This window comes from Ursus americanus, chromosome 11 (genome assembly GCF_024610735.1).
Source record: "Ursus americanus isolate L20-20 chromosome 11, mUrsAme1.1.p, whole genome shotgun sequence".
Lineage (NCBI taxonomy): Eukaryota > Metazoa > Chordata > Mammalia > Carnivora > Ursidae > Ursus > Ursus americanus.
In genome coordinates this window covers 45,940,310-45,964,908 of record NC_142137.1, presented here as the reverse complement: position 1 = coordinate 45,964,908, position 24,599 = coordinate 45,940,310, and the positions used below count along the sequence as shown (strand labels likewise).

Genomic DNA, 24,599 nt, shown 5'->3' with positions numbered 1-24,599 from the left:
TCTTGTCTTTTTCTGTGTTTTTCTTCTTTCTACCCCATAAACTTATTTTGTCCTTTACAATCTTCTTTTCATCCTTCACACCATCTCTCTAATCTGGTGGTTCTTAACCAGGGACAGATTTGCCCCCTGTGGACGTTTGGCAACGTTGAAGGCATTTTTGGTTTTTACAGCCAGGGAGGGAGTGCTACTGACATCTAGAGGGTGGAGGTTAGGAATGCTGCTAAATGGTCTACAATGCACAGAGCAGCCCCCGCAATAAAGGATTATCTGGCCCCGAACTTCAATAGTTCCATGGTTGAGAAACCCTGCTTTAACCTTAGCTAAGCTCACAGCTTCAATATTCGCGTCTAGATAGATGTCTCTCGAATATATTTATTTTCAGCTGTATCATTTCTTCCAAACTTGAGTGCCTCATTTCTTACTACCAGTGAAGTATCTTTTTGAATGCTCCATCAAGATCTCAAACTCAACGCATCCGGCATCCTCCCTCTGTGCACACCCCACCACCCCAAATCTCTTTCTCTGACTCCTGCTTTGTACCAGAGTTGAACGTACACAGGTTCCTCACTAGACTGTAAGCTTCTTTGTGTGACATTATGTCTTTGTATTTTCCATTTTTGTATCCCACAGTGTCTGGTATGGTTCCTTTCCCATAAAAATATCTAAACATGTTTACTGGATAATTGAAACAGAAACTTTGAAGAGAATGGGAGTTACTCAAATTCACAGAAATAAACAATTATAAAGCAAAGAATGTTAGACAAGTAGGGGCTCCCTCTCTTGGGAGAGAAGATGGAAGAAAGAGCCTATTTATAAAGAAGAAATTGAACTGAATTTAATTCCTGTTCTCTCTGGTCACATGTGTACAATGTTGTACTAGGGAACTTGGGTACAGGGCCAACAGAAGCACTGTGGAAAATGACTTACTGACTGAGAAACATTTGCAACCTTCAAAATGAAGCTTTCATACTCATAGAATGAGTTTTCTGAGAATAGAAATCAGATCTTCCCTTCCCTTTCCTGATGACTCAATAGTGGAAGTGTTTTATAGAAGGATTTGGTCATGTAGAAATATTGTTCACTATCTCATAGATTGACAGATTGGGAAATTTCTTAAATGGAGATATTCAGTAGAAGTGTCTTCCAGCTCAATGGGATATATCTGCAAACTTAGAATTGTTTATATGTGGCTGATGCAATTTATTTATAACCCTCGCCTACTTTTGCAGGAAGTAAGGTTGCTCTTCAGAATGATAACTTTCAGACACTGGTAGGTTGCAAAGAGAAAACTTGTTATCATTAGCAGAGGTTTTAATGTTAAGTGCATTTTATTACAGTAATTCTTACAGTAATATCAGAATATTTGGTTAACCAAACCCCTTCCATTCTATGATCTGGCCAAGTGACATCATACATCCAGGCAGGACATCTGAATCCTTGAGGTTTCTAATGTTCATATACGTGTGTGTGTGTGTGTGTGTGTGTGTGTGTGTGTGTGTGTGTATATATATATATATATATATATATATATATAAATCCCAAATGCTGTTGTGAACCTTTTTACTTTTTTTGACTCTATCCTCACTGTAGACTATCTATTGGAAATGACTCATTATTCCAAGACACATTTAATAACATCTCTATTAGGTTGAGAATTCCCAATACTCTCTGGATCTCTGTGTTCTGTTGAATATAGAACCTCCTATGGGGCGCCTGGGTAGCTCAGTGGGTTGGGTGTCTGCCTTTGGCTTCTAGCCATGGTCCCTGGGTCCTGGGATCAAGCCCCACATTGGGCTCCCTGCTCAGTGAGTCTGCTTCTCCCTCTCTCTCTGCCCTTCTTTCTGCTTGTGTGCTCTCTTTCTCACTCTCTCTCAAATAAATAGATAAATTAAAAAAAAAAAAAGGCTCCTGAGGACCGTACTTGTAATTTGATAATTTGAATATAACATATTTAGGTCTTGAGATGTTTCGGCAAATTATTATTTTTATCAAAGGACAGGATTTGAAATCAGAATTAGGTTTTGAGATGCTTAGTAGAGTATTGGTTTTTTCGTTAATGATTGTAGGAATTTAATCCTTTGGGAGATGTCCTCTGCCCCTAATCCTGAAGGCAACATGCCAGAGGCTCAGGTCCTCCTTCCTTTTGAAGAATCAGAGAGGCAGGAGAAGTTCCTCAGGCTCTAGGCTGAGATAGACCTCCTTCCTGGATCTGAGGAGGCAACAGATAGAACACGGCACGATAACAGGAGTGTTTTACCACCTGCTTTCCCTGATGAGTCTTCCTTCCTCTTTAGGGATTCAACAAGGCTCTTCGAACTGCTGGAGCCAGGGGACTGAACAGGAAGTGCAGCCATTCACTCAGTACATACTCATTTTGTCATTTGATCCTCAGAATAGCATAAAATGTGACTTAATATCAAGGAACTGGGATCTGAGGCCATAGGGTGGTCCTTTTTGTAGGCCAGCATTTTCTTTTGCCCACTAAAAGATAGCTAAATAGAGAAATGAGAGAACAAGTGGAAGCTTTGGCTGCAGTCATAATCATTCCTTACCTTCACAAAGAACTATGTTATTTGTGAAGGATGCCCGTGAACATCAGCTCAATTATTTCTCAAAACAGCACCACATGCTTTTCCCAAGTGGGAGGTGGTTAGTCCAAGCAAAAGTGAATCATTCCATTATTGTTCCAAACCCAGTGCTCTTCTTTCCAGAATGTATCTTGGTTGAATAGAGCAGCCATTTTCTCAGGAGGATGGTGGCTGCCATGGACACTTGGCTGTCTGTATTGAAGGCCACTCAGTTCGTTAAACATTTACTGAGCGTCTACTATGCGCCAAGTGCTACTCCGAGTGTTTGTGGTTCAGAGATGAATAAAATTGAAATCCTGGCTCCAAGGGGCTTATTGTCTAATAGGAGAGACATAGCCACTCAATTACACAACATAGTAATATGTCCTACGATAGAGCCAGGCACAACAAGCTATGGGAAGATAAAGGAGGAAAATTTTGCCCAGCTTGGGGTGTAGGGGAGACTGTCTGCATTTTAGGTCAAAGAAATATGTTATCAGATTGAACAAGAGATCCACTTCCAACCACTGAAATATCTAATCTTAACACTCCTTATAACCTCTAGCTTGAACCCCTGTTCCTTTAAGAGATTGTGTAATTTTCCCGATATTATAAGATTCAAAACAAGGTCTATCTCTTGGTAAAGCCTGTGCTTTTCACCTCATCTACTGCTAACCTAGGTTTTCCCTTTTGTATGCATTTAATTGATCTTTCGATTGCAGAGGGACTACTAAAAACTGGAAAACTTACACTCCTTAAACAAGTTCTGAAATTGCTTCTCTATTTGTATCTTCAAGGGAATTGCTTTTTACTATTCTTTCTGTTAAAAAATAAATAAATAAAGCCCTCACTTCCTCAGACCTTAGTCATCAGTGGTGATTGCTGTTTCAGACTGCAAATTCCAACAGAGGCAATTCTTAAAAATTTACTAACTGCCTGTCCCAAATATCGCTGAGCATTTATGGGTTCCTTGGGGATCATTGGTTAGCTTTTTTCTTTTTTAGAATATCTCCTCGTAGCCTTCTCTCTCCTGGACCAACACTCATTGTTTATTTCAAGGGAGTCTGACATGGCTTTGGGGGGAAAACATTAATATTCCTCTCTTGCAGCCTAGGCTAGTGGCTTTCGTGTTATTAAAAAGCAAGACTAATTGTTAAAATCCTAAATCTAAACAACACTTTGACTATCTTATAAATATCCCACTTACTCTTTCCTGTTTCTACATTATATAGCCACCTCAAGGAAAGCTGGGGAAAAGGAACATCAGTGAAACCTGAGATAAGCAAGAAAACCTAGAGGATCCAAACTCCAATGACTTTCGCTCCTAGTTGTTATGTAACTGGAATGTATTTCTGAAAGTGAGTGGAAGAGAGGGACGAGAGCCCTAACCTGGGAGGGTTGACATAGGATCTGAACTAACATCCACTCGCACTCTTGTCTGTCCAACTCCGCTTACTCTGTGACAGGAACTGCTCTTAACACTTTTCAGCATCATGACAAAACTGGTGTAGGTATTGAATTATATTCAGTTAATAGATGAGAAAACTGGGCACAGCGTGTTAGGTAATCTCTGACCTAGAGAATCACACAACTAGAAACAGTCTTTATAAATTCTGCATCTCCAGATAGATTCGTGATTGCATATTGCATTGCAGGTTTGATGTAATATACCTAACAAACAAAGCACACAACTTTTTTTGAGAATTTCCTCCCTCAGGCCTTATTTTATTTATAAGACCCTTGTCTCTATTTTTCACAGACTCTTGGTCAGATTCAACTTCGAGCCATAGGACTTCCTGGCTGATTGCAGATGGACTATGACTTATAAACCAAAGGGTGTCATGGTTTGTGATAATGTAGGATCTTTCCCGATCTGATTATCACGTTCTGGATCCAAAATCTATTTCCACGCGCATGGACTTGATACAAGGCAAGTTTCTAGCAGTCACTACTGGGTTTCGCCCAGGCTTTGTACAGAAGGTGGAGATGCCTACCAACTTCCTTCATTTTTTTCCCCATTTTTTTCCTTCGTTCTTTTTGATCTCTACACCTTCTACGAAAGGCCCCACTGGCAGATACAATTTCTTGCCACCTTTAGAATTATGTCATTTTTGCAACACCAGTTTGACTTATATTGTGCAATGATCTCTCCAAGGCCCTAAAGAGGCATTCCATCCTCTGGAGGTTTGGTACCAAGAATCAGAGAGAGCAGAATATGATTGAATGTATTATTTTCCTTGATAATATCCATGTGAAGCTGGGACATATAAGTTTAATTGTAGGTACTCTTACCAATTAGGGAGAGAGAGTGATGAGGAGGATAAGTGATGACATAGGCAGTAACAAAACCAGAATATAACTCTGCTGTGTTCAGGGCACTGTTTCATCTATTGTGATTTCTTTAAGTGACACAAAGCATAGAGCTAAAAAAAAAAAATCGTGATGAATCCGGTGTGGGGGGTCACAAACCAAAGCGCTTATGATCAATTCTCAACTATTTTGTTGAAAGAAATGTACACGAGTAATCCTAAAGCAGAAGGGATATACGAAACTCACTAAAAATAAAACTAAAGAACATATAAAACCAGTGTCTTCAATTTTCATCTGTAATTAATTGGCAGGATGAACGATCCTGTCCCGAGTCGGAGCCTCAAACTACCAAGACTTGTGAAGAGTGCAAACTAGGTCCCTTGGTGCTCCTCTAGCCCTCATTTGCATGACCCACCACACTGAGGGCTAGTTTGTATTTGGAGTATAAAATCATTGTCTGATTGCACATCTGTCACCTGTGCTGATGGGAGAGAATTGCACATACTACGTTCACCTGCTACAAGAAGGGCTTCTTCTGACGAACTGATTCTGATTCCTACCTATGTAAGTAGCTTAGAAATGTGAATTCAGTTTATTAGAACTTGTTTAAAATTTCACAGGCTAGTGTTAAGATAGATAAAATATTTTTTCAGATCAGATAGCTCTTTGGAGATGTATAAACAATCTGTGTTCTCTTTAGAAATCGTGCAACAGGCAAAACTGAAATCGGGTCATTCTCTACTCTTTTAATTATTTGTATTTTGAATTATTTTCTTGGGAAGAGTTGACAGGTCATTAAAGAGCTTAAGCTGTTGATTTTACTGTCAATTTATTCAATTCTTGAAGGGAGGAGCCTGAAGTTACTCCTTCCCCCAAGTAATGATTTGTTACAAAGGATGAATTCTTGCCTTGGTTCAGACTCGTAACTTGAAATCTCACTTTACATTTGACAGTAGGTGAACTTATCAAAAATGGTAGAGACCCCCTCTACTACTTTGACATAGCCTGCTTTGTCTTTGTGGAAACATTTAGCTTACATTCCTCTTTTCCTTAAAGATATAGTCTACGCTAATTTCAAAAGTGCCCAGTCAGACAAAACAGATCTAGCAGAGAAGTGACTCTTACGAGACCTAAATCCCATGCTGCTTTGATTTTTGGAGCACATTTGAGTCAGTACCCAAGGAAATTGTACCAGGTTCCAAACTGCCCTTCAATTTCTCCTCTCTCTCTCTCTCTCTCTCTTTTTTTTTGGGGGGGGGGGGGTGAGACAGGTGGCCAGTTCCCAGAGAGAGAGGAAGAGTAGAAACCATAAATGAGCACTGTCCTCAACCAAGGTGCTGAAGAACACCCCACAGTATTGTGCTACCAGATGAATGGGTCTTGCCCCAGGACAGTCCATCCGCTGCACATTCAGTTGGCCATCTACCTGGCTTGTGCAGTGGGCATGCTGACTACGGTCCTAGGAAATTTGTTTGTGGTGTTTGCTGTGTCTTACTTCAAAGTGCTTCACACCCCCACCAACTTCTTGTTACTTTCCCTGGCGCTGGCTGACATGTTTCTGGGTCTGCTAGTGCTGCCCCTGAGCACCGTTCGCTCAGTGGAGAGCTGCTGGTACTTTGGAGACTTCCTCTGTTGCCTGCATACTTACCTGGACACCCTCTTCTGCCTCACCTCCATTTTCCATCTCTGTTTCATTTCCATTGACCGCCACTGTGCCATCTGCGAGCCCCTGATCTATGCCTCCAAGTTCACGGTCAGGGTGGCCTTCAGGTACATCCTGGCAGGGTGGGGGATTCCGGCGGCTTACACTGCCTTCTTCCTCTACACAGATGTGGTGGAGAATGGGCTCCGTCAGTGGCTGGAAGAGATGCCTTGCGTGGGCAGTTGCCAGCTGCTGTTCAATAAGTTTTGGGGCTGGCTCAACTTTCCTATGTTCTTCTTCCCCTGCCTCATCATGATCAGCTTGTATGTCAAGATTTTTGTGGTTGCCACAAGGCAGGCTCAGCAGATCAACACCTTGAGCAAAAACCTGGCCGGGGCTGCCAAACGTGAAAGAAAAGCAGCCAAGACCCTGGGCATCGCGGTGGGCATTTACCTGCTGTGCTGGCTTCCCTTCACTGTGGACACGCTGGTTGACAGCCTCCTGAACTTCATCACGCCACCACTGGTCTTCGACATTTTTATCTGGTTTGCTTACTTCAACTCAGCCTGCAACCCTATCATCTACGTCTTTTCCTACCGATGGTTCAGAAAGGCACTGAAACTCTGCCTGAGTCAGGAGATCTTCTCATCTCGGACACGCACTATTGATTTGTACCAAGAATGACTTTTTCAACTGAATGCAGGCAAGGGGTGTGTCCTTGCAGGAGGAATAAGTGGTGCTGTGGCAGTGGGCTGTGTGGCGTCATGAGTTTGTGGGCATGCTTTTTAGGGCACCATGGTTTAAGTGGTGGAAAAAAACCAACTTCTTAATTCAGAAAGAAATACAGCCCTCTCTTTATTCAATGTTTCTGTAGTAGAACGTAGGAAAAGGAGAGAATGAAGTCAACTAAATATTTGTTGGATAAGTTGAAATTCTGTGAAAATATTGGGCTCGTTGTTTATTACTTCCTTGAGACAGGGGAGATACAGAGGTGGAGGGAAAAGAGCACGAGGTTGGGATTTCTGAATTCTCATCCTGGTTCTGCCACCTGGCAGTGCTAGGTGAGACTATTTTGGCAATCTTTGCAGTCCTTCCTATCCCACAGAGTTTCAGCTAGAAAATCAGGGTTTCATACTGTTTGTCCTCTAAGGTCTCCTGAAGCTCAAACATTGTTTGATTTAACTTTTGGAAATATTGTTTGAATCTTAATTTCACATTACTTTCATAATTATAGTCAAGTGTTTGGACTGTTTCTTTTTTAAAATGTTCCCTTTAGAATCCCTGTCTTCTTGGAACCCTACCACTAAACAGGATTGTAAGCTGGATTCATCCATTTCAATGATTACTGAATAAATGTATTATATTATTAAAGGAATATCTCCTCCCTTTCCTTTAATAATTGAAACTTGGAAATAGTGAAATATTTTGTAAAGTGATAATGATCCACATCTTGCCATTGTAATATTTCTTCCTTTAAAAAAAAAAATCACAAAAGTTAGACCTACTATCTTTCCAGGGACACAAGTACATAATTTTCTTTGGTAAAACAAGTACATATGCCACATGCTTGCTCACCATTGAACCAAGTGTTTCTTACAAGCTAGTACTAGTAAAGGTACTGACATCTTTTATGTACATTTTGCTTCTGTCTTCTTCCTAAATCTTTTCTAACAGCTCTCTAGTAACTCCCACATTTCTTTTTTTTCTTTTTTTTTTTTAAAGATTTTATTTATTTATTCGACAGAAATAGAGACAGCCAGCGAGAGAGGGAACACAAGCAGGGGGAGTGGGAGAGGAAGAAGCAGGCTCATAGCGGAGGAGCCTGATGTGGGGCTCAATCCCATAACGCCGGGATCACGCCCTGAGCCGAAGGCAGACGCTTAACCGCTGTGCCACCCAGGCGCCCCAGCTCCCACATTTCTTACTGAATATTTTTCAAATTAAAAATCGCTTATTTGGAAAACTTATTTGTAAATTAATTGGAGGTCTCTGAAGGACAAATATATAGATAGATGTAACATAGATACGAACATAGACCAATCTCCATAAATACAGAAGTAATGTTTTAGTTTGTCATTGAAGTTAGCTGAAATGAATTTATTTCACTCCAATTCTTTCTTTCTGGCTAGAAAGATAACTTCTATTAACTTTATTTTTTTCTTAATTAAAAATTATTTATTGTAAACATATTTTTCAATGTCTTTTTTAATGCCTCATTTTTCTTTGGAAGTAATTATTCTTTCTTTTCTAATTAACTCAAGTATTATCACATAGTTTAATGAAGAAAATTGTAAATTAAAATCCATCCTAATATATATAATCTTGAGACATTATGGAACACAGTGCCTTAGATATAGGAATAAATATAATTTGCAAAGTATATATCAGTCATTACTTTAAAAAACATAGTTTCCTCTGCCTAGAAATAAATCCACACCTCTTCCCAACCTACTGAGCATGGCACTGTATATCCTAGAAGAAGGCTCGGATATACCACAAGCTGGAACTCCACATAAACTTTTTAAATGCGTACTTAAACAATGTTAGACAGGTTTTTGTTGAAACGGGACTTCTCAGAGTCTTTAATACGTCGTGTCTCGTGTTATTGTCCAAGAGCAGGATATAGCATGCAGTAATTCCTAAACATTGTTCACGCAGAAACTTCTTTTCCCTGGAGTACTTTATAGGATGACTGTCTGATAAAACCTCATTTGGGAAATGTTGGCTCGGAGATTTAGAGGAGAATTAAAGGAGTCAAAACCTGAGCAGAGGGGTAGAGGTAAGAATGTCTCCACAATGAAACGGAAAATGCCTGGGGAGATGTAGGGAGAGGGAAAAGTGGGGGGGCTTGAATGCCAGCCTCGGGAAGGTCAAAAGGGTGACTATTCCCTTGGAAGTTGTTTAGCTGTTTTATCTCCGTATTTCCTGAACGCTCTGTGCGCTTTCTCGGCTTCTTTGGTCATGCTATTCCTTCAGCCTGAAAAACCCTTTCCATCCTTTCCCTCCTGCAAAAACTTTTTAATCTCTTAAGGCCCAGCTTAAATGCTGCTTCTTTAATATGTCTCCCTGATCTTCCAGCTAGATGCCAATTCTCCTTTCTTCTGTGTTCCTCAAGCACATCTTATTTTTGTTAAGATTTCTATTTATTTATTTGTGTGAGAGTGCGAGAGAGAGAGAGAGAGCAGGAATGGGGAGTCAGACTCCCGGCTGACCAGGGAGGCCGACATGGGGCTCCATCCCAGGACCCCGAGATCATGACCTGAGCTGCAGGCAGACACTTAACCAACTGAGCCACCCAGGCGCCCCTCAAACACATCTTTTATTGTTTAAACCTTTATGAATTCCAAGCCATAATTGCCAGTATATCAGTTTTTTCTACAAGATCTTCTAAGGTTTTTGTTCTGTATTCCTGAAACACTGAACCCAGAATCCAGAACACTAAGTCTTCAAAGATATTAGTGAAATGGATCAGTGAACGGGTCAGTATAAGGATTAATGCCCATTGTCCTCACACAACTGTATACCCTACATTTCTAAAAATAAACTTTTTGTTTTAGAATAATTTTAAATTTACAGGAAAAGTAGTGCAGAGAGTTCCTATACCCTCTATCCCACTTCTCTTATTAATAACATTTTATTTTTTATTATTTTTTTTTAAAAGATTTTTATTTATTTATGCGACAGAGAGACAGCCAGCGAGAGAGGGAACACAGCAGGGGAGTGAGAGAGGAAGAAGCAGGTTCCCAGCGGAGGAGCCCGATGTGGGACTCGATCCCAGAATGCCAGGATCACGCCCTGAGCCGAAGGCAGACGCTTAACCGCTGTGCCACCCAGGTGCCCCTATTAATAACATTTTAGATGAGTATCATGCATTTCTTACAATTAATGAACTAGCATTGATATATTATTATTAATGTATCAAGAAAAAGTCCATACACTATTCAGATCTCCTCAGGTTTCCCTACAGTCCTTCCTCTGTCCCAGCTTCCCATCTAAGACACTACGTTGCTTTAGTTGCTATGTTCCCTTAGGCTCCTCTAGACCCTGATGGTTTCTTTTGCTCCCCTTGTTTCGGATGACCTTGATGGTTCTGAGGAGCCCTGGTCAGATATTTTGTAGGATAGTCCTCAATGAGGGTTTGTCTGATGTTTTTCTCCTGATTACACTGGGGTTATAGGTTTTGGGGGGAAAAGACCGTAGAAATAACATGCCATTCTCACCACATGATGACAAGGCCGCTCTATTACCGACATGACTGTCAGTGTTGACGGTGGCCTTTAATCGAACTGAGCCGGTGTTTGTCCTTTTCAAATCGCGCTGTGACTCTGGCAACACTGCTTCTTGCCAGTTACAGATGCTTCAAGATAAAGGTCGGATCCTATTACCTGTTTCTGCGTAAGCCAGCACGGATTCAGTACACTGTGGGCATGGGGTTCATGTTCCAGAAGTGAAAAAAAAAGATGAATACGGGAATGTTTTTATTGATGTATATTCCACTTATCTCCTAAAACTAGTAAATTCTCTGTTGAAATTAAGTTTTGTTACAGAAAAAGAAAGAACTAGAGACTGTTTGCAGAAGAAAATCTCCCCCCCCCCCCATGAAAAAGTAATATTCAATGTATTTGAGCAGAACAGCATAGCAGGGAGTGCTCTCCATACCAACCACTTACACAGTTTTGAGTAGTAGCAGTGGCAAGAAGAGCAGACAAATAATTGTCCTAGCATCATTTGGGGAAGTACAATGCCTTCTGCTTTCTGCAGTGGGGGAGGAAATAATTACATGAGAGTAATTTGTCTGGCAATCACAACAGCCCGTTCAGGTTGGTGTCTATGTTTGCAGATGTCCCCCAACCCCCAAGACATCTCTCTGCATTCCCAATCAGATGAGGTGTCTCTGTTACTCTACACGCAATTTATAGATAAATATTTGAGATCTCTCTCCTCAGACATTAGGCACAATACATTTAACTGCTCCCCAAAAGGCTCCCTTGGGAAATTAAGCAAAGCAAAAGAAAACAAGAACCTCAGGAACGCAATTCACGGGTGAAGTTTTTGACAGGTTTTGAGAGGGTGAAGAACTTTGTAAGACAAAGAAAGGGGATCAAAGAACAAAGATGTTTTCAGGTGGCATACCAGAATAAAGGAAGAGTCCGTGAATTAAAAGAAATGAAGGAAGAAAGTATTTTTAGAAAATGGAATATGCTGAGCTCTGAAGTAGTTAGCAAATAAAAATTTAACATTTATTAAGAAATTGCGTGCTTTCGAAGAAGTGACAAGGAAGTGCACATCTTAACATGACTGGAAAAACACTGATCCACCCTATTAAATTTGAAAAGTAATTTGTTTTCTCCTCATGAATAATCCTATTTGATTTTTAAAACTTATTTCATTCGGAAGTTGTAAAGATTTCTTTTTTTTTTTTTTTTTTTTAAGATTTTATTTATTTGACAGAGATAGAGACAGCCAGCGAGAGAGGGAACACAAGCAGGGGGAGTGGGAGAGGAAGAAGCAGGCTCCTAGCGGAGGAGCCTGATGTGGGGCTCGATCCCGTAACGCCGGGATCACGCCCTGAGCCGAAGGCAGACGCTTAACCGCTGTGCCACCCAGGCGCCCCTGTAAAGATTTCTTTAACTTCCCCAGTCCAATTGCTTACCTTTGCTCAGGGATCAAATTCATGGTGGCTGAACTGTCCTCGAAAACCCAACCACTCACAGAGGATCTCTATTATATTTTTCAATTTTCCATTTTTATTATAAATCTTAAACGATTTCTATAGCAAAATTAAAATTATATAATACAAGATTACTGAGCAGTTGATTTCAATTAACAAATAGCTGCCTCCTTTATTTTGATAAAATTTCCTTTAGTCATAAACACCTTTATTTTTTACCTTTAGCATTTCTCTTCATAACAGCCACCAATATGGGATGTAACTGTGGGGTTGAAGGATCACTTCTTATCTTATCTCTATGTTGTCTGACCTGCATTGCTGACTAAGACATGCAGTCCGTCCAGATAAACAAATTGCATCAATGGGAAAATCCCTAGCTGGAATCCCTATAGTGTAAGATGTGAACTTGGAAGATTATTTTCAGCAGTGATTTTTAGGAAAGTCATTCTACTAAACAACTCTTTACATTAAATTAGCTTAGCCATTATGGATTTAGGGCCAAAGATTTCTTTGGGTATAGACTTAAATTTTCCCCTATTCTCAATCCTGACTTGGCCACCTTACTGAGTTTCTGTTACAAAAACACAAAAGAGTGCAGCTTTTTCTGTCCTGGTAAGAATAACTATTTATCTGCACTGGCTACCAACAAGTAGAAAATGTGACATACTTTGAGGACGATTTGAGATTTGACGAACAACATTATAGGAAAGTATTAAAAAACAACACGGTATTTAGAGTCATGACCGTGACCCTGTAAGAGTATTGATTAAAGAGTTCAAACAGAGTCCCAGGAGGAAATACTAGAGGACTGTGATGGAATGCGTTCAGAAGAGTTCTACATAATATTTTTCATTAAATGGGGCAGCATTAAACGGGGGCACCTGGGTGGCTTAGTCGGTTAAGCATCTGCCTTCAGCTCAGGGTCCTACTCAGTGGGAAGCCTGCTTCTCCCTCTCCCTCTACCTGCTGCTCCCCCGTTCATGTGCGCTCTCTTTGTCAAATAAATAAATAAAATCTTTAAAATAAATAAATAAATGGGCAGATACAGGGCGATTAGCAGGAAAAAAAAAAAAGCAAAAACAAAATGGGCTTTTAGACTAATGTTGACTGCCAGGAGAGGACTTAGAAAGAGGAGAAGCAAGGAAGGTGATTTTTTTTTTTTAAAGATTTTATTTATTTATTTGACAGAGATAGAGACAGCCAGCGAGAGAGGGAACACAAGCAGGGGGAGTGGGAGAGGAAGAAGCAGGCTCCCAGCAGAAGAGCCTGATGTGGGGCTCGATCCCATAACGCCAGGATCACGCCCTGAGCCGAAGGCAGACGCTTAACGACTGAGCCACCCAGGCGCCCCAAAGAAGGTGATTTTAAACATCTCCAATCTGGGGCTGGAATTTTTTTTTTTTTGAATTTAGTATTTTCCTAGCAAGAAAAAGAAGGCTGAGTTGAGCACATGAGCGCCAACCAGGGCACACAGAAAGCCCTGGCTGAGGCACTTGTTTTGAGAGACTCAACTTCTCAGCAGGGCCGGAAGGAACACTTCTCTTCATGGAGGAAGATGCTGTGGAGTCTGCCTCTTAGAAGCAGGGAAACACATTATTTATAGACAGACCTCCAATGTGGAGGCCCCTGGAGCTTGGATGCCACCCTGGGGAGAAAGGAGCAGAATCCCTAAATTTACTGCATCGATGTCTTGTTCCTGGAGGGATATGAGCCTGTAAGCAAGATGGAAGTGTATTGCAGAAAAATACATTGCATTGTAGCACGCCTGAGTAAGTGGTAGCTAAGATTTGTGTCTGTCACCATGTATATATTATGTCCCCTCCCCTCCCACACACTGACCTCTGCATAAATCCATACCGCTTGCAAAATCATCTTAACCCTTGTCCATTTCTCCCGTATCTCATGCTGCTCCCCACGCGGCACCTGTCCCACAGCCCCTGGACCCTCCTGATCCCTGCTGACACCTCGTTCTCCCCATCTCCACGCCTTGGCGCTTATTGCCCTCTCTGCCTGGATATCCTGTTTTTACCATAAATCTCTCTCCTCCACCTACTAGATACATTTTAAGTCTGTCTCCTTGGTAAATTTACCCCAAACACGCTTGGATAAAATTCAATATCATTATCACCAATGCCTTTAAAAACTGACAACCTTGAATTCTGAAGTCAGCAAAAATACCGTTCAAAATTGAAATGTGAAATGCAAATATTTTTAGGTGGACAAAAACTGAAAATCTTCATTTCCAGCATATCCACACAAAAAGAAAACCTTAAGGGCGTTTCCAAGACAGAAAAATCGAATCCCAGAGGAAACACTGTAGTGCAGGAAGTAATGACGTGTGCACGAAGTCAGTACCGGAAAAATAAAAGGAAGGCTGAATGTAAAAATGAACATCTTTTTGACTTAAATTATGGCAGAATTAAAATAAGTGACAGCGGTATCAAAAATCTGGCAAAGGTAAATGGAGTATATAATCACAATTTCAGGCAAACTCTTGCGTTGCTTTGAATTGGTAAAATTATTAATTTATTAGAGAATTTAATTAATGAGGGATACATATTAAAACTCTAGGATTCCAACAGAATAATGCAATTAAGTCCAATTTATAATTTCCTGGGAGAAAAAGTGGATAATAAAAAAAATTAAAATTAGTCAAGAGAGGTCAAAGAACAAATGTAAAGAATGAAAAAATAGGGGAGACTGGGTGGCTCAGTCGTTAAGCATCTGCCCAGGGCTCGATCCCAGGGTCCTGGGATTGAGCCCCACATCAGGCTCCCTGCTCTGCTGGGAGCCTGCTTCTTCCTCTCCCACTCCCCCTGCTTGTGTTCCCTCTCCCACTGGCCATCTCTCTCTCTGTCAAATAAATAAATAAAACCTTAAAAAAAAAAAAAGAATGAAAAAATACTAAGATAGTTGATTTCAGCCCAAATGCATCAACAATTATATTAAATATGTAAGAATACACATTCGAGCTTATTGGACTGGATTTTAACATTCGGTTGTAAAATCTTTCCTTTATTTTACCCTCTCTCTTTTGGAGAGAATTCAAACAACATAACTACTTAAGAACTAAAGGGCTGTTTATCAACATAAATGTGTTTTCAGGATAAGCCTAAACTTAAAACGGAAGTATTTGTGAGATATTAGGAATTTCCCATGTAGTATGACATGGAATATGGTGTAGGAATATATCAAATTTGAAAAAAGGCGTTCCTCAGATTCAATCAAACATTGCCTAGAGCGAGCTTCTCCAAGCATCTGCTACAGACATTTACTGGTGTGGTGAAACAAGGTCCCATTCCTACTGCTGATTCTGCCCACGTCTCTGCTTTGTCACTCACCCACTTTCCCGTCTTCTGAGGGGAATTCCTTGGTGTTTTCACTTTCATGCTCACCTTTCTGTGACTTTCAAAGCTCATTGTCTTCTTCCTAGTCCCTGTTAATGACACGTGCTGTTGGTCTTCCCCTAGATTCTTGTTTTCCTCACTTTCATTCCAACATCTCCTTTTGCTGGAATTATTTTCTTCAATCTCCTCAGACCCTCTGCTTCACGCTCTCACAAGGAGATGAGTTCCTCCTGTTCACCAACACTCCTCCAACAGCCAGGGAATCAGATGTTAAATTCAGATCTGCCACAAGCCTAAGGTTTGATGCTTAGGGGACAATCTCCTTCGGACGTTTCTCCACTGTGGAATTGATCATGACAAAATGATGTATTTATAACAATAACTATCTTTTCAACACGATTACTTTCATGTGCTATGTCACTTTACTTCTTCAAGTGAAGAAGTGAGAACAGTTGCCTCTCACGACATATAAATACTATCGCTGTTGATTATAATGCAAATTTACAGTGTCACATATTTATGGGGGAAGATGATATATTCGAAAAATTGTGTTTGGACATTTAGCTATCTATTTGGGAAAAAAAAATTGTATCCTTCCCCAAAAACACATGCGCCCAGATATACATATTCCCCTGGGACAGATCTGAGTGTAAAATAAAACCATAAAAATTTAGAAGAAGCTATTGAATATTTTCATAGTTTCTCATGGAAAATATTGGTAGACTTACCATAAATTTTTAATTTCCATATAATAAAAAAGTTTAGAAAAGATAAACTTGAAAAAAATCTTTAGAACATGTATTGTGTTCTAATTGATTTAGATGAAATGAGGAAGAAAAGGATTTTCTTTTTTTCCAAACACTTGAGCCTCCAAAGCTCAGGCCCTATTCAGAAAAGAAAAAGCCAATAGTCACTAGATTTGAGGAAGTTATGGGCAGTTTCAAAACTTCCCTGTATTCCAGATAAGAGTAGGAAAGGACAAAAGTAAGTGAGAGAATAGTAAGAATCTCTGAGGCAGGAGCACTCTTTCTCTCCCTCTCTCTGGTCTGGGCTGAGAAAAAGGAGCAACTATTAACGCCAGTGTCATTGGTTGAATAATGGCCCCTTGAAAGAGATCCGCATCCCAGTACTTGGAGCCTATCGCTGTTAGTCCTCTTTGGAAAAATACGTCTTTGCAAATGTGATTCAATGAAGAATCTTGAGACGAAGGAATTTTCTGGGATTATTTGTATGGGCTCTAAATGCTGTGCCAAGTGTCCTTATCAGAAAGAGGCACGGGGAGATGGCACACGGAGGAGAAGGCAGGTGTGATCACACAGGTAGAGACTGGAGCCATGGGGCCAGAAGCCAAGGAAGAGCAGCAGCCCGCAGAAGCTGGGAGAGGCTAGGATGGATTCTCCCCTAGACCTCCAGGGGGAGCGAGACCATGTAGGCACCTTGATTTTGGTTCAGGAAAACTGATGCCATACTTCTGGCCTCCAGAATTCTAAGGGAATAAATCTGTGTTGTGTTAAGCCATCAAGGCTCTGGTAATTTGGTACCAGAGCCGTAAGAATCTATTGGAGTCAGGTAAGTTTAAGGAACGAAGATCCAAGTGCAAGGAAAACCCCTCTTTTCCTCGTGCAGAACTCACAGGGCAGAGACGGCTGCACAGCTTGTCTGAGCCCGTAGCCTGAGAGCCTTCCCGAGCACCTCACTGCTCTGCACAGAACAGGGACAGGAAAAATTCCCAAGTCCCTAAGGGTGCCATGGAGTCATGACAGGTCCTCGAAACTCCACCAAATGTTCCATGGCCCGTGATGCCACAAGTACAGCTAAACTCTTCTGAGAAGCACACTGGAATTGGCTGATAAAAAAGTCAGAGCTAAAGAAGACTCACGGCCAGGTGCGAGGGGTGACTGCTCTGTGACAGCATTGGACCAAAGTCCAGAGTCCAGGCAGGACATCTCATTGAGGGTGGAAGGTCACCCAGACCAGATCTCCACTCCACAGAGTCACTGTTGATGCCTGGTTCACTCGCAGGGAAGGCAGAGAAAACCCAGACAGACGGAGAGGAAGTTTCTATCGCCTGGAGGTCAGGGGCGTGGCTCAGACATCAAGTTCATTTATAGTTGGCAGAGCACAGAGGAGCAGGACACAAGACCTGGAGATAATTGCTCGGATGCCCATCCCCAGTTCATCCTTTACTACATGTTAACCCTGGGCAAGTGATTTACTTCCTGTGTTTCAGTAAAATGGGAATAATCATCATGCAGACTTCATGGCGGTTTTCTGTGTGTGACTATTTAAGAACTTACTCCCTGTAAAACACCTAGATAGAGCGGGTGTCCAAACGCTGTTTGCTACCGTTGAAATGGCAGCTGCCTTAACAATAAAGTAACACGTTTTGTGCACCTGAATCTGTGCCCTGTGACTCACCAAAGATATTTGTGGATCTTTCTAGAATTTCTACTATGTTCGAGGAAGCATTTCTGCACCATAGACTATTCAAAGCCATAAGATAAGAGCTATGACCAAATTCTAAGGAAATTGGTGTAAAGGTGTAAGGGAGACGCTCTGAAGTTATGTTGGCTTCAGAAACCTCTGAATATTTGTGAGGAGACAGAGTTTGAAAGGGAACTTGAGAATGTTTCCAATTTCCTGGGCAGACCCAGGGTAATTAGCAGAGGCTAAGGGGAGGGGAGGGACGGAAGGAGGGACAGAAAACTAGGGAGAACATAAGCGACAACTCTGACTTCACTCAAATCTCTGAGTCTTAGCTGAGGACACCGGAAAGGAAGGGGCTTGAAACATAGAACTAAGACCCCCAGTTAATAACCTAATTTCAAAAAAAGTGGAACGTTTTCCTGGAGACACAGGAGAGACTGAGGAGGGTACACTGGCTGTGAAACCTGAAGAAGGCAAAGCAGCATGCCCCCCACTGAGCCCCACAGGGAGGGGCTGGAGCACCTGTGAGAGACTGCGGGGGGGGGGGGGATTGGTAAGCACGCCATTCAGAGGTTAGGGTCATGTGAACATCCTCTTTTCCATGATGAGATGGGTGGCCATTTATCCTAGAAGACACCCGCAAAGACAATCCCAGCCTATTCCCGTGGAAGCGAGGCAGACTATATAGCCCCCTGGAATTTAGATGCAACCCTGGGAGAGGAGACTGGGAACCCCACATTGACTGAAGTTTATCGCACCCCATGACATGGGGCTCATGGGGGAATTAAAGGCTAGGGATTTTCCCATTGATGGAATTTGTTTATCTGGACGGACTGCGTGTCTTAGTCAGCAATGCAGGTCAGACAACATAGAGATAAGATAAGAAGTGATCCTTCAACCCCACAGTTACATCCCATATCAGTGGCTGTTGTGAAGAGAAATGCTAAAGGTAAAAAATAAAGGTGTTTATGACTAAAAGGAAATTTTATCAAATTAAAGGAGGCAGCTATTTGTTAATTGAAATCAACCCCTTAGTAATCTTGTATGATATAATTTTAATTTTGCTATAGAAATCTTTTAAGATTCATAATAAAAATGGAATATTGAAAAATATAATAGAGATCCTCTGTGATAATTTTCTTAGACATCTTTTAGATTTTTTTCCCAGATGTATTGAAAAGTAGCATCCTATTTTCTTTGTGAAAATCAAGGACAGAATTCTCCACATGCACCATGAGCACCAACTCGTCCCCCCCTGCGGCCCAGCAGCTCTGCTACCCGCACGTGACCGGATCCTGCCTGAAAGCTCCCTACTCACCTGGACCCCGGCTCATTCTCTACACGCTGTTTGGCTTTGGGGCTGTGCTGGCTGTGTTTGGAAACCTCCTGGTGGTGATTTCCATCCTGCACTTCAAGCAGCTGCACTCTCCAACCAATTTCCTCCTGGCCTCCCTGGCCTGTGCTGACTTCCTGGTGGGGGTGACCGTCATGCCCTTCAGCACGGTCAGGTCCGTGGAGAGCTGCTGGTACTTTGGGCCAAGCTTCTGTACCTTCCACACGTGCTGCGATGTGGCATTCTGTTACTCTTCTCTCTTCCACTTGTGCTTCATCTCCATCGACAGGTACATGGCCGTCACTGACCCTCTGGTCTATCCTACCAAGTGCACGGTGTCCGTGTCAGGGATCTGCGTCAGCGTCTCCTGGATCCTGCCCCTTGCATACAGCGGTGCCGTGTTCTACACAGGTGTCTATGACGATGGGCTGGAGGAATTATCTCGTGCCCTCAACTGTGTAGGAGGATGTCAGACAGTTGTAAATCAAAACTGGGTGTTGATAGATTTTCTATTCTTCTTTATACCTAGCCTTATTATGATAATTCTCTATAGCAGTCTTTTTCTTGTGGCCAGACAACAGGCTAAAAAGATTGAACATACTGGAGGCAAAACAGAATCGTCACTAGAGAGTTACAAATCCAGAGTGGCCAAGAGAGAGAGAAAAGCCGCTAAAACTCTGGGTATCACGGTGGTAGCATTTATGATTTCATGGTTACCATACAGTATTGACTCATTAGTTGATGCCTATATGGGCCTCATAACCCCTGCCTACATTTATGAGATTTGCTGCTGGTGTGCTTATTATAATTCAGCCATGAACCCTTTGATTTATGCCTTATTTTACCCGTGGTTCAGGAAAGCCATCAAAGTTATCGTGAGTGGTTCAGTGTTCAAGGACCGTTCAGCCACCATGAATTTGTTCTCCGAACAAATGTAAGCAATTGGACTGGGGAAGTTAAAGAAATCTTTACAATTTCCGAATGAAATGAGTTTTAAAAAAATCAAATAAGACTATTAATAAAGAGAAAAGAAATTGCAATTCAGACTTAACAGGATAAATCAAGGTTTTCCAGTTCTAACTGTGCACTTCCTTGTCAATTCTCAAAAAATATTTACACGACTAGTAAATGTCAAATCCCTATTTGTTCGCTGCTGCAGAGCTCACTCATTCCCTGCACACACTTCCCTTACTCCCTTTTGCTCTTTTGTCCCATTGATTCTTCTTCCCTTTATAACCTGAAAACATCTTTGGGGTTTTTTTCTTCCCTCTTTTCCTTACAAAATTTTGTACTCGCTCCTACTTGTCAAACATTTCTCCGCAATTAGCTCTCACAGGGCTGTTGCGTTGTTTGTTTGTTTTGCTTTCTTTCTTTTTTTCTCTTTTTTGGCTTGGCTTTGCTTGTTTCCCCAAGGGAAAATTTGGGGGGCAGCAGTTATTATGTTTGATGTCTGCATGGTGTATGTGCCTCAACATCTGGATCCTGCCTCTTGTTACAATGGGTGGGATGAAGGAATGAGTAAGTGCCTTCTGTTCCATAGATGGTTGCAAACTTGCTATCAATCAAGTTTGGATATTGATCGAGTTTCTATCATTTTTCACATTTAGTTTTCTGTACGGACGATTCTGTATGGTAATATTTTTCTTGTGGCTAGAAAACAGTCTAAAGAGAAGAAAAATTAAGAAGTCCAATATTGATAACATCTATTTAGGAAGGACTCGTACCCAGTCAACTCAGTAATTAGAAAATTTAAAACCCAATTAAAAATGGGCAAAAATGTTAATGAACAGTTCACCGAAGTGGATACATTACTAACCAAGAATAACATGAACAAATTCGTAATACCACCATTCATTAAATTAAAAACATGAGATACTACTAACATTGTCTAGAGTGGTTAAAATAAAAAGAATTGGGGCACCTGGGTGGCACAGCGGTTGGGCGTCTGCCTTCGGCTCAGGGCGTGATCCCAGCGTTGTGGGATGGAGCCCCACATCAGGCTCCTCCGCTATGAGCCTGCTTTTTCCTCTCCCACTTCCCGTGCTTGTGTTCCCTCTCTTGCTGGCTGTCTCTATCTCTGTCAAATAAATAAATAAAATAAAATAAAATAAAATAAATAAATAAATAAATAAATAAATAAATAAAATAAAAAGAATTGGCAATACCAGGTGTTGAAGGGGACTTGGAGCAACTGGAATGCTCATAGATTGTTGGTGGGTGTGTAAAATGGTGCGATTACTTTCCAAGATAGTTTGTAGTTTCTTGTACAGATAAACATACAGTTTGCATATAACAATTCTACTCCTAGGTATTTCCCAAAAGGAAATGAAAACATATGTCTATGCAAAGAATTATGCCTGAATGTTTTTAGCAACACTGTTACTAAGAACCCCAAAATAAACACAATCTAAATGTCTATCGACAGGTAAATGAATAAAATAATTGTGATTAATTCGTACAATGGATTGCTATTTAGCAGTAACAATGAACCGCTAAGTATACCCATTAATGGATGAATCTCACAGACATTGAGCTGAGAGAAGGAAGGTCACAGATGGGACATATTGTGTGATTCTTTTCTCATGTGATTTTTAGACCGGACAAATTAATCTGTAGTGATAGAATGAACATCAGTGGTTGCCTAGGGCAGTCTAGGGTGAGATCTACTGTAAAAGGGCTCAGGGAAATTACTGGGTTGGGACATTGAAAATGCTCTATACCTTGATTGCCAAAGTGGATACATGGGTGGATATATTTATCATAAGTCATCAGCCTGCACACTTTGAAAGTGTACATTTTTCAAACATCAATTATACCTCAATATGAAAAGGCTAATTTTTAAAAGTGACCAGAATTCATTTATTAGAAAAATCTTTTTCAAAGCCTAAGCTGAGATCTGTTCTAGAGACCTAAGAGGAAAAAGAAATTTGTCAATGGTAAAATCTAAAATATAATATAGGAATATCCATGTTCCAAAGATTTTTTTCATATTATTTCTTTAATATCTTCCCAACAGTTCCCATTCAGAAATTAAACAAACTACCAAACGAACAAAACCAAAAAACCTTAGCAAAAACCTGCTTTTTGGGTGTACATACACTTCCTTTGTGTATTTTCATGAGGTAAACACTGTATTTCCACACGCCTGTTTTTCCAAATCAGAATTATTAAAACTCAACCTGAGACATTCTAGATTTTAATAAATGATTCTGCATTTAATTTCTGTAACACAAACCAATGATGGAAAGATAAAGAGCTTATTTGAAAGCTTTAGGGACAAACAGGAATCATAAATAAATGGTTCTTGCAAAAATGAAAATGCAATCTCCAGTAATCGGTAAGAATGAACAATATGGTTTCAAATTTTAGACAAAGGTTTTTAAGGACGGGCCCTATTTCCATTTCTATTTCATGAAAAGGTCAGATGTCATTTGGAAATTAGAAGGGTCTAAACTTATTTTTAGCATAAAGATAATCATTATTTAGATTTTTTTTTCTTTCCACACCTTGCACTATGGGGATTCAATCTTAAGGGCTCTGGGTGTTTGGAATTATTTGGCTGCTTTCCTGAGAGGACAGAGTCATTCGAGCATTAATATAGCTCTGATAAGTTGAGGGGGGGACGCAAACAAAAAGTGGCGTGTGTGCATCATCTAACAGCTCCTTGATGACCAACGTGTCTCAGATATGAAAGACTAAGGTGACACAGAGAAACTATTTTTTCCATTAAAATAAACAGCCTTTTATGCAATGATGAAAATTAAATGCTTATTCATTACAAAGTGAAATATTTTGAGATAAAGACATGAATCACTTTTTAAACATGAAAATAAGGATTTGGATTTACAAAGAAATAGGGGAAGAACGTACCGGCAATTACTGACCTATTGTACATATCCTTTTTAAAAGGACTTTTAACAACTGGAATGACGTTCTTAGCCATAGAAGACGACGGTTTTTCCGGGTAGCAAAACGGAGAATCATGAGTAGTGATTTGCTCCCTCCTGCAGCTGTGCAAATGTGCTTCGAGAACCTGAACGGATCCTGTGTCAAAACTCCCTACTCGCCAGGCCCCCGCGTGATTCTCTATGCAGTGTTTGGCTTTGGAGCTGTGCTGACTGTATTTGGAAACCTCTTGGTGATGATTTCAATCCTTCACTTCAGACAGCTGCACACACCTACAAACTTTCTGATCGTGTCCCTGGCCTGTGCTGACTTCTTGGTGGGAGTGACCGTCATGCCCTTCAGCACAGTGAGGTCTGTGGAGAGCTGCTGGTACTTCGGGGAGAGTTACTGTAAATTTCACTCTTGTTTCGAAGGGTCGTTCTGCTACGCTTCCATCTACCACTTGGGTTTTATTTCTCTCGATAGATACATTGCTGTCACTGATCCTCTGGTCTATCCCACCAGGTTCACAGCGTCTATGTCTGGTCTATGTATTGCCTTCTCTTGGCTCCTTTCAATTATTTATAGTTTTTCCCTTCTTGGAACAGGTGCAAATGAAGCTGGGCTGGAGGATCTAGTAAGTGCTCTCACCTGCGTGGGAGGCTGCCAAATTGCAGTGAATCAAAGTTGGGTATTGGTCAATTTTCTATTATTTTTCATACCCACGCTTGTGATGATAATTGTTTACTCCAAGATCTTCCTCATCGCTAAACAACAGGCTAGAAGAATTGAAAGTATGAGCAATAAGACGGTGAGATCAGCAGACAGCTACAGAGACAGAGTGGCCAAGAGGGAGAGAAAAGCAGCAAAAACCCTGGGAATCGCAGTGATAGCCTTCTTGATTTCATGGTTGCCCTACTTCATTGATTCCGTCATTGATGCCTTCCTGGGTTTCATCACACCCACATATATCTATGAAATATTGGTTTGGATTGCTTACTATAACTCAGCAATGAACCCCTTGATTTATGCTTTCTTTTATCCTTGGTTTCGAAAAGCCATCAAACTAATTGTCACTGGCAGCGTCTTGAGAGAGAATTCCTCAACAATTGATTTATTTTCTAAGTGTAGGTTTTAGATTGAAAATAGATTTGCAATGAGCATGGCATTGGGAAGAAAAAATTAATCATAATTGTGCAAGATTTTTTTTTTTAAGATCCTTATTTAATTGAGAGAGAGTGAGAGTGAGAGAGATCACAGAGGGAGAGGGAGAAGCACACTCGCCACTGAACAGGGAGCCTGACATGGGGCTTGATCCCAGGACCCTCAGATCATGGCCTGAGCTGAAGGCAGATGCTTAACTGACTGAGCCACCCAGGCACCCTTTGTGCAAGATCTTCTAATGTAAAATAATTGA

At 40.9% G+C, this 24,599-nt stretch overlaps 3 protein-coding genes across 3 annotated transcripts; all 3 read left to right on the top strand.

The window, feature by feature from the left end:
• Positions 1–6,189: 6,189 nt before the first annotated feature.
• TAAR5 (trace amine associated receptor 5) lies at positions 6,190–7,203 on the top strand. The gene has a single exon (XM_045805500.2). The coding sequence runs from the start codon at positions 6,190–6,192 to the stop codon at positions 7,201–7,203; it is 1,014 nt and encodes a 337-aa protein (XP_045661456.2).
• An 11,994-nt stretch (positions 7,204–19,197) lies between these two features.
• Positions 19,198–20,235, top strand: LOC123797555 (trace amine-associated receptor 6-like). The gene has a single exon (XM_045805493.2). The coding sequence runs from the start codon at positions 19,198–19,200 to the stop codon at positions 20,233–20,235; it is 1,038 nt and encodes a 345-aa protein (XP_045661449.2).
• A 3,044-nt stretch (positions 20,236–23,279) lies between these two features.
• LOC123797627 (trace amine-associated receptor 7a-like) lies at positions 23,280–24,320 on the top strand. The gene has a single exon (XM_045805618.2). It carries the CDS (start codon positions 23,280–23,282, stop codon positions 24,318–24,320), a length of 1,041 nt encoding a protein of 346 aa, XP_045661574.2.
• Positions 24,321–24,599: the final 279 nt, after the last annotated feature.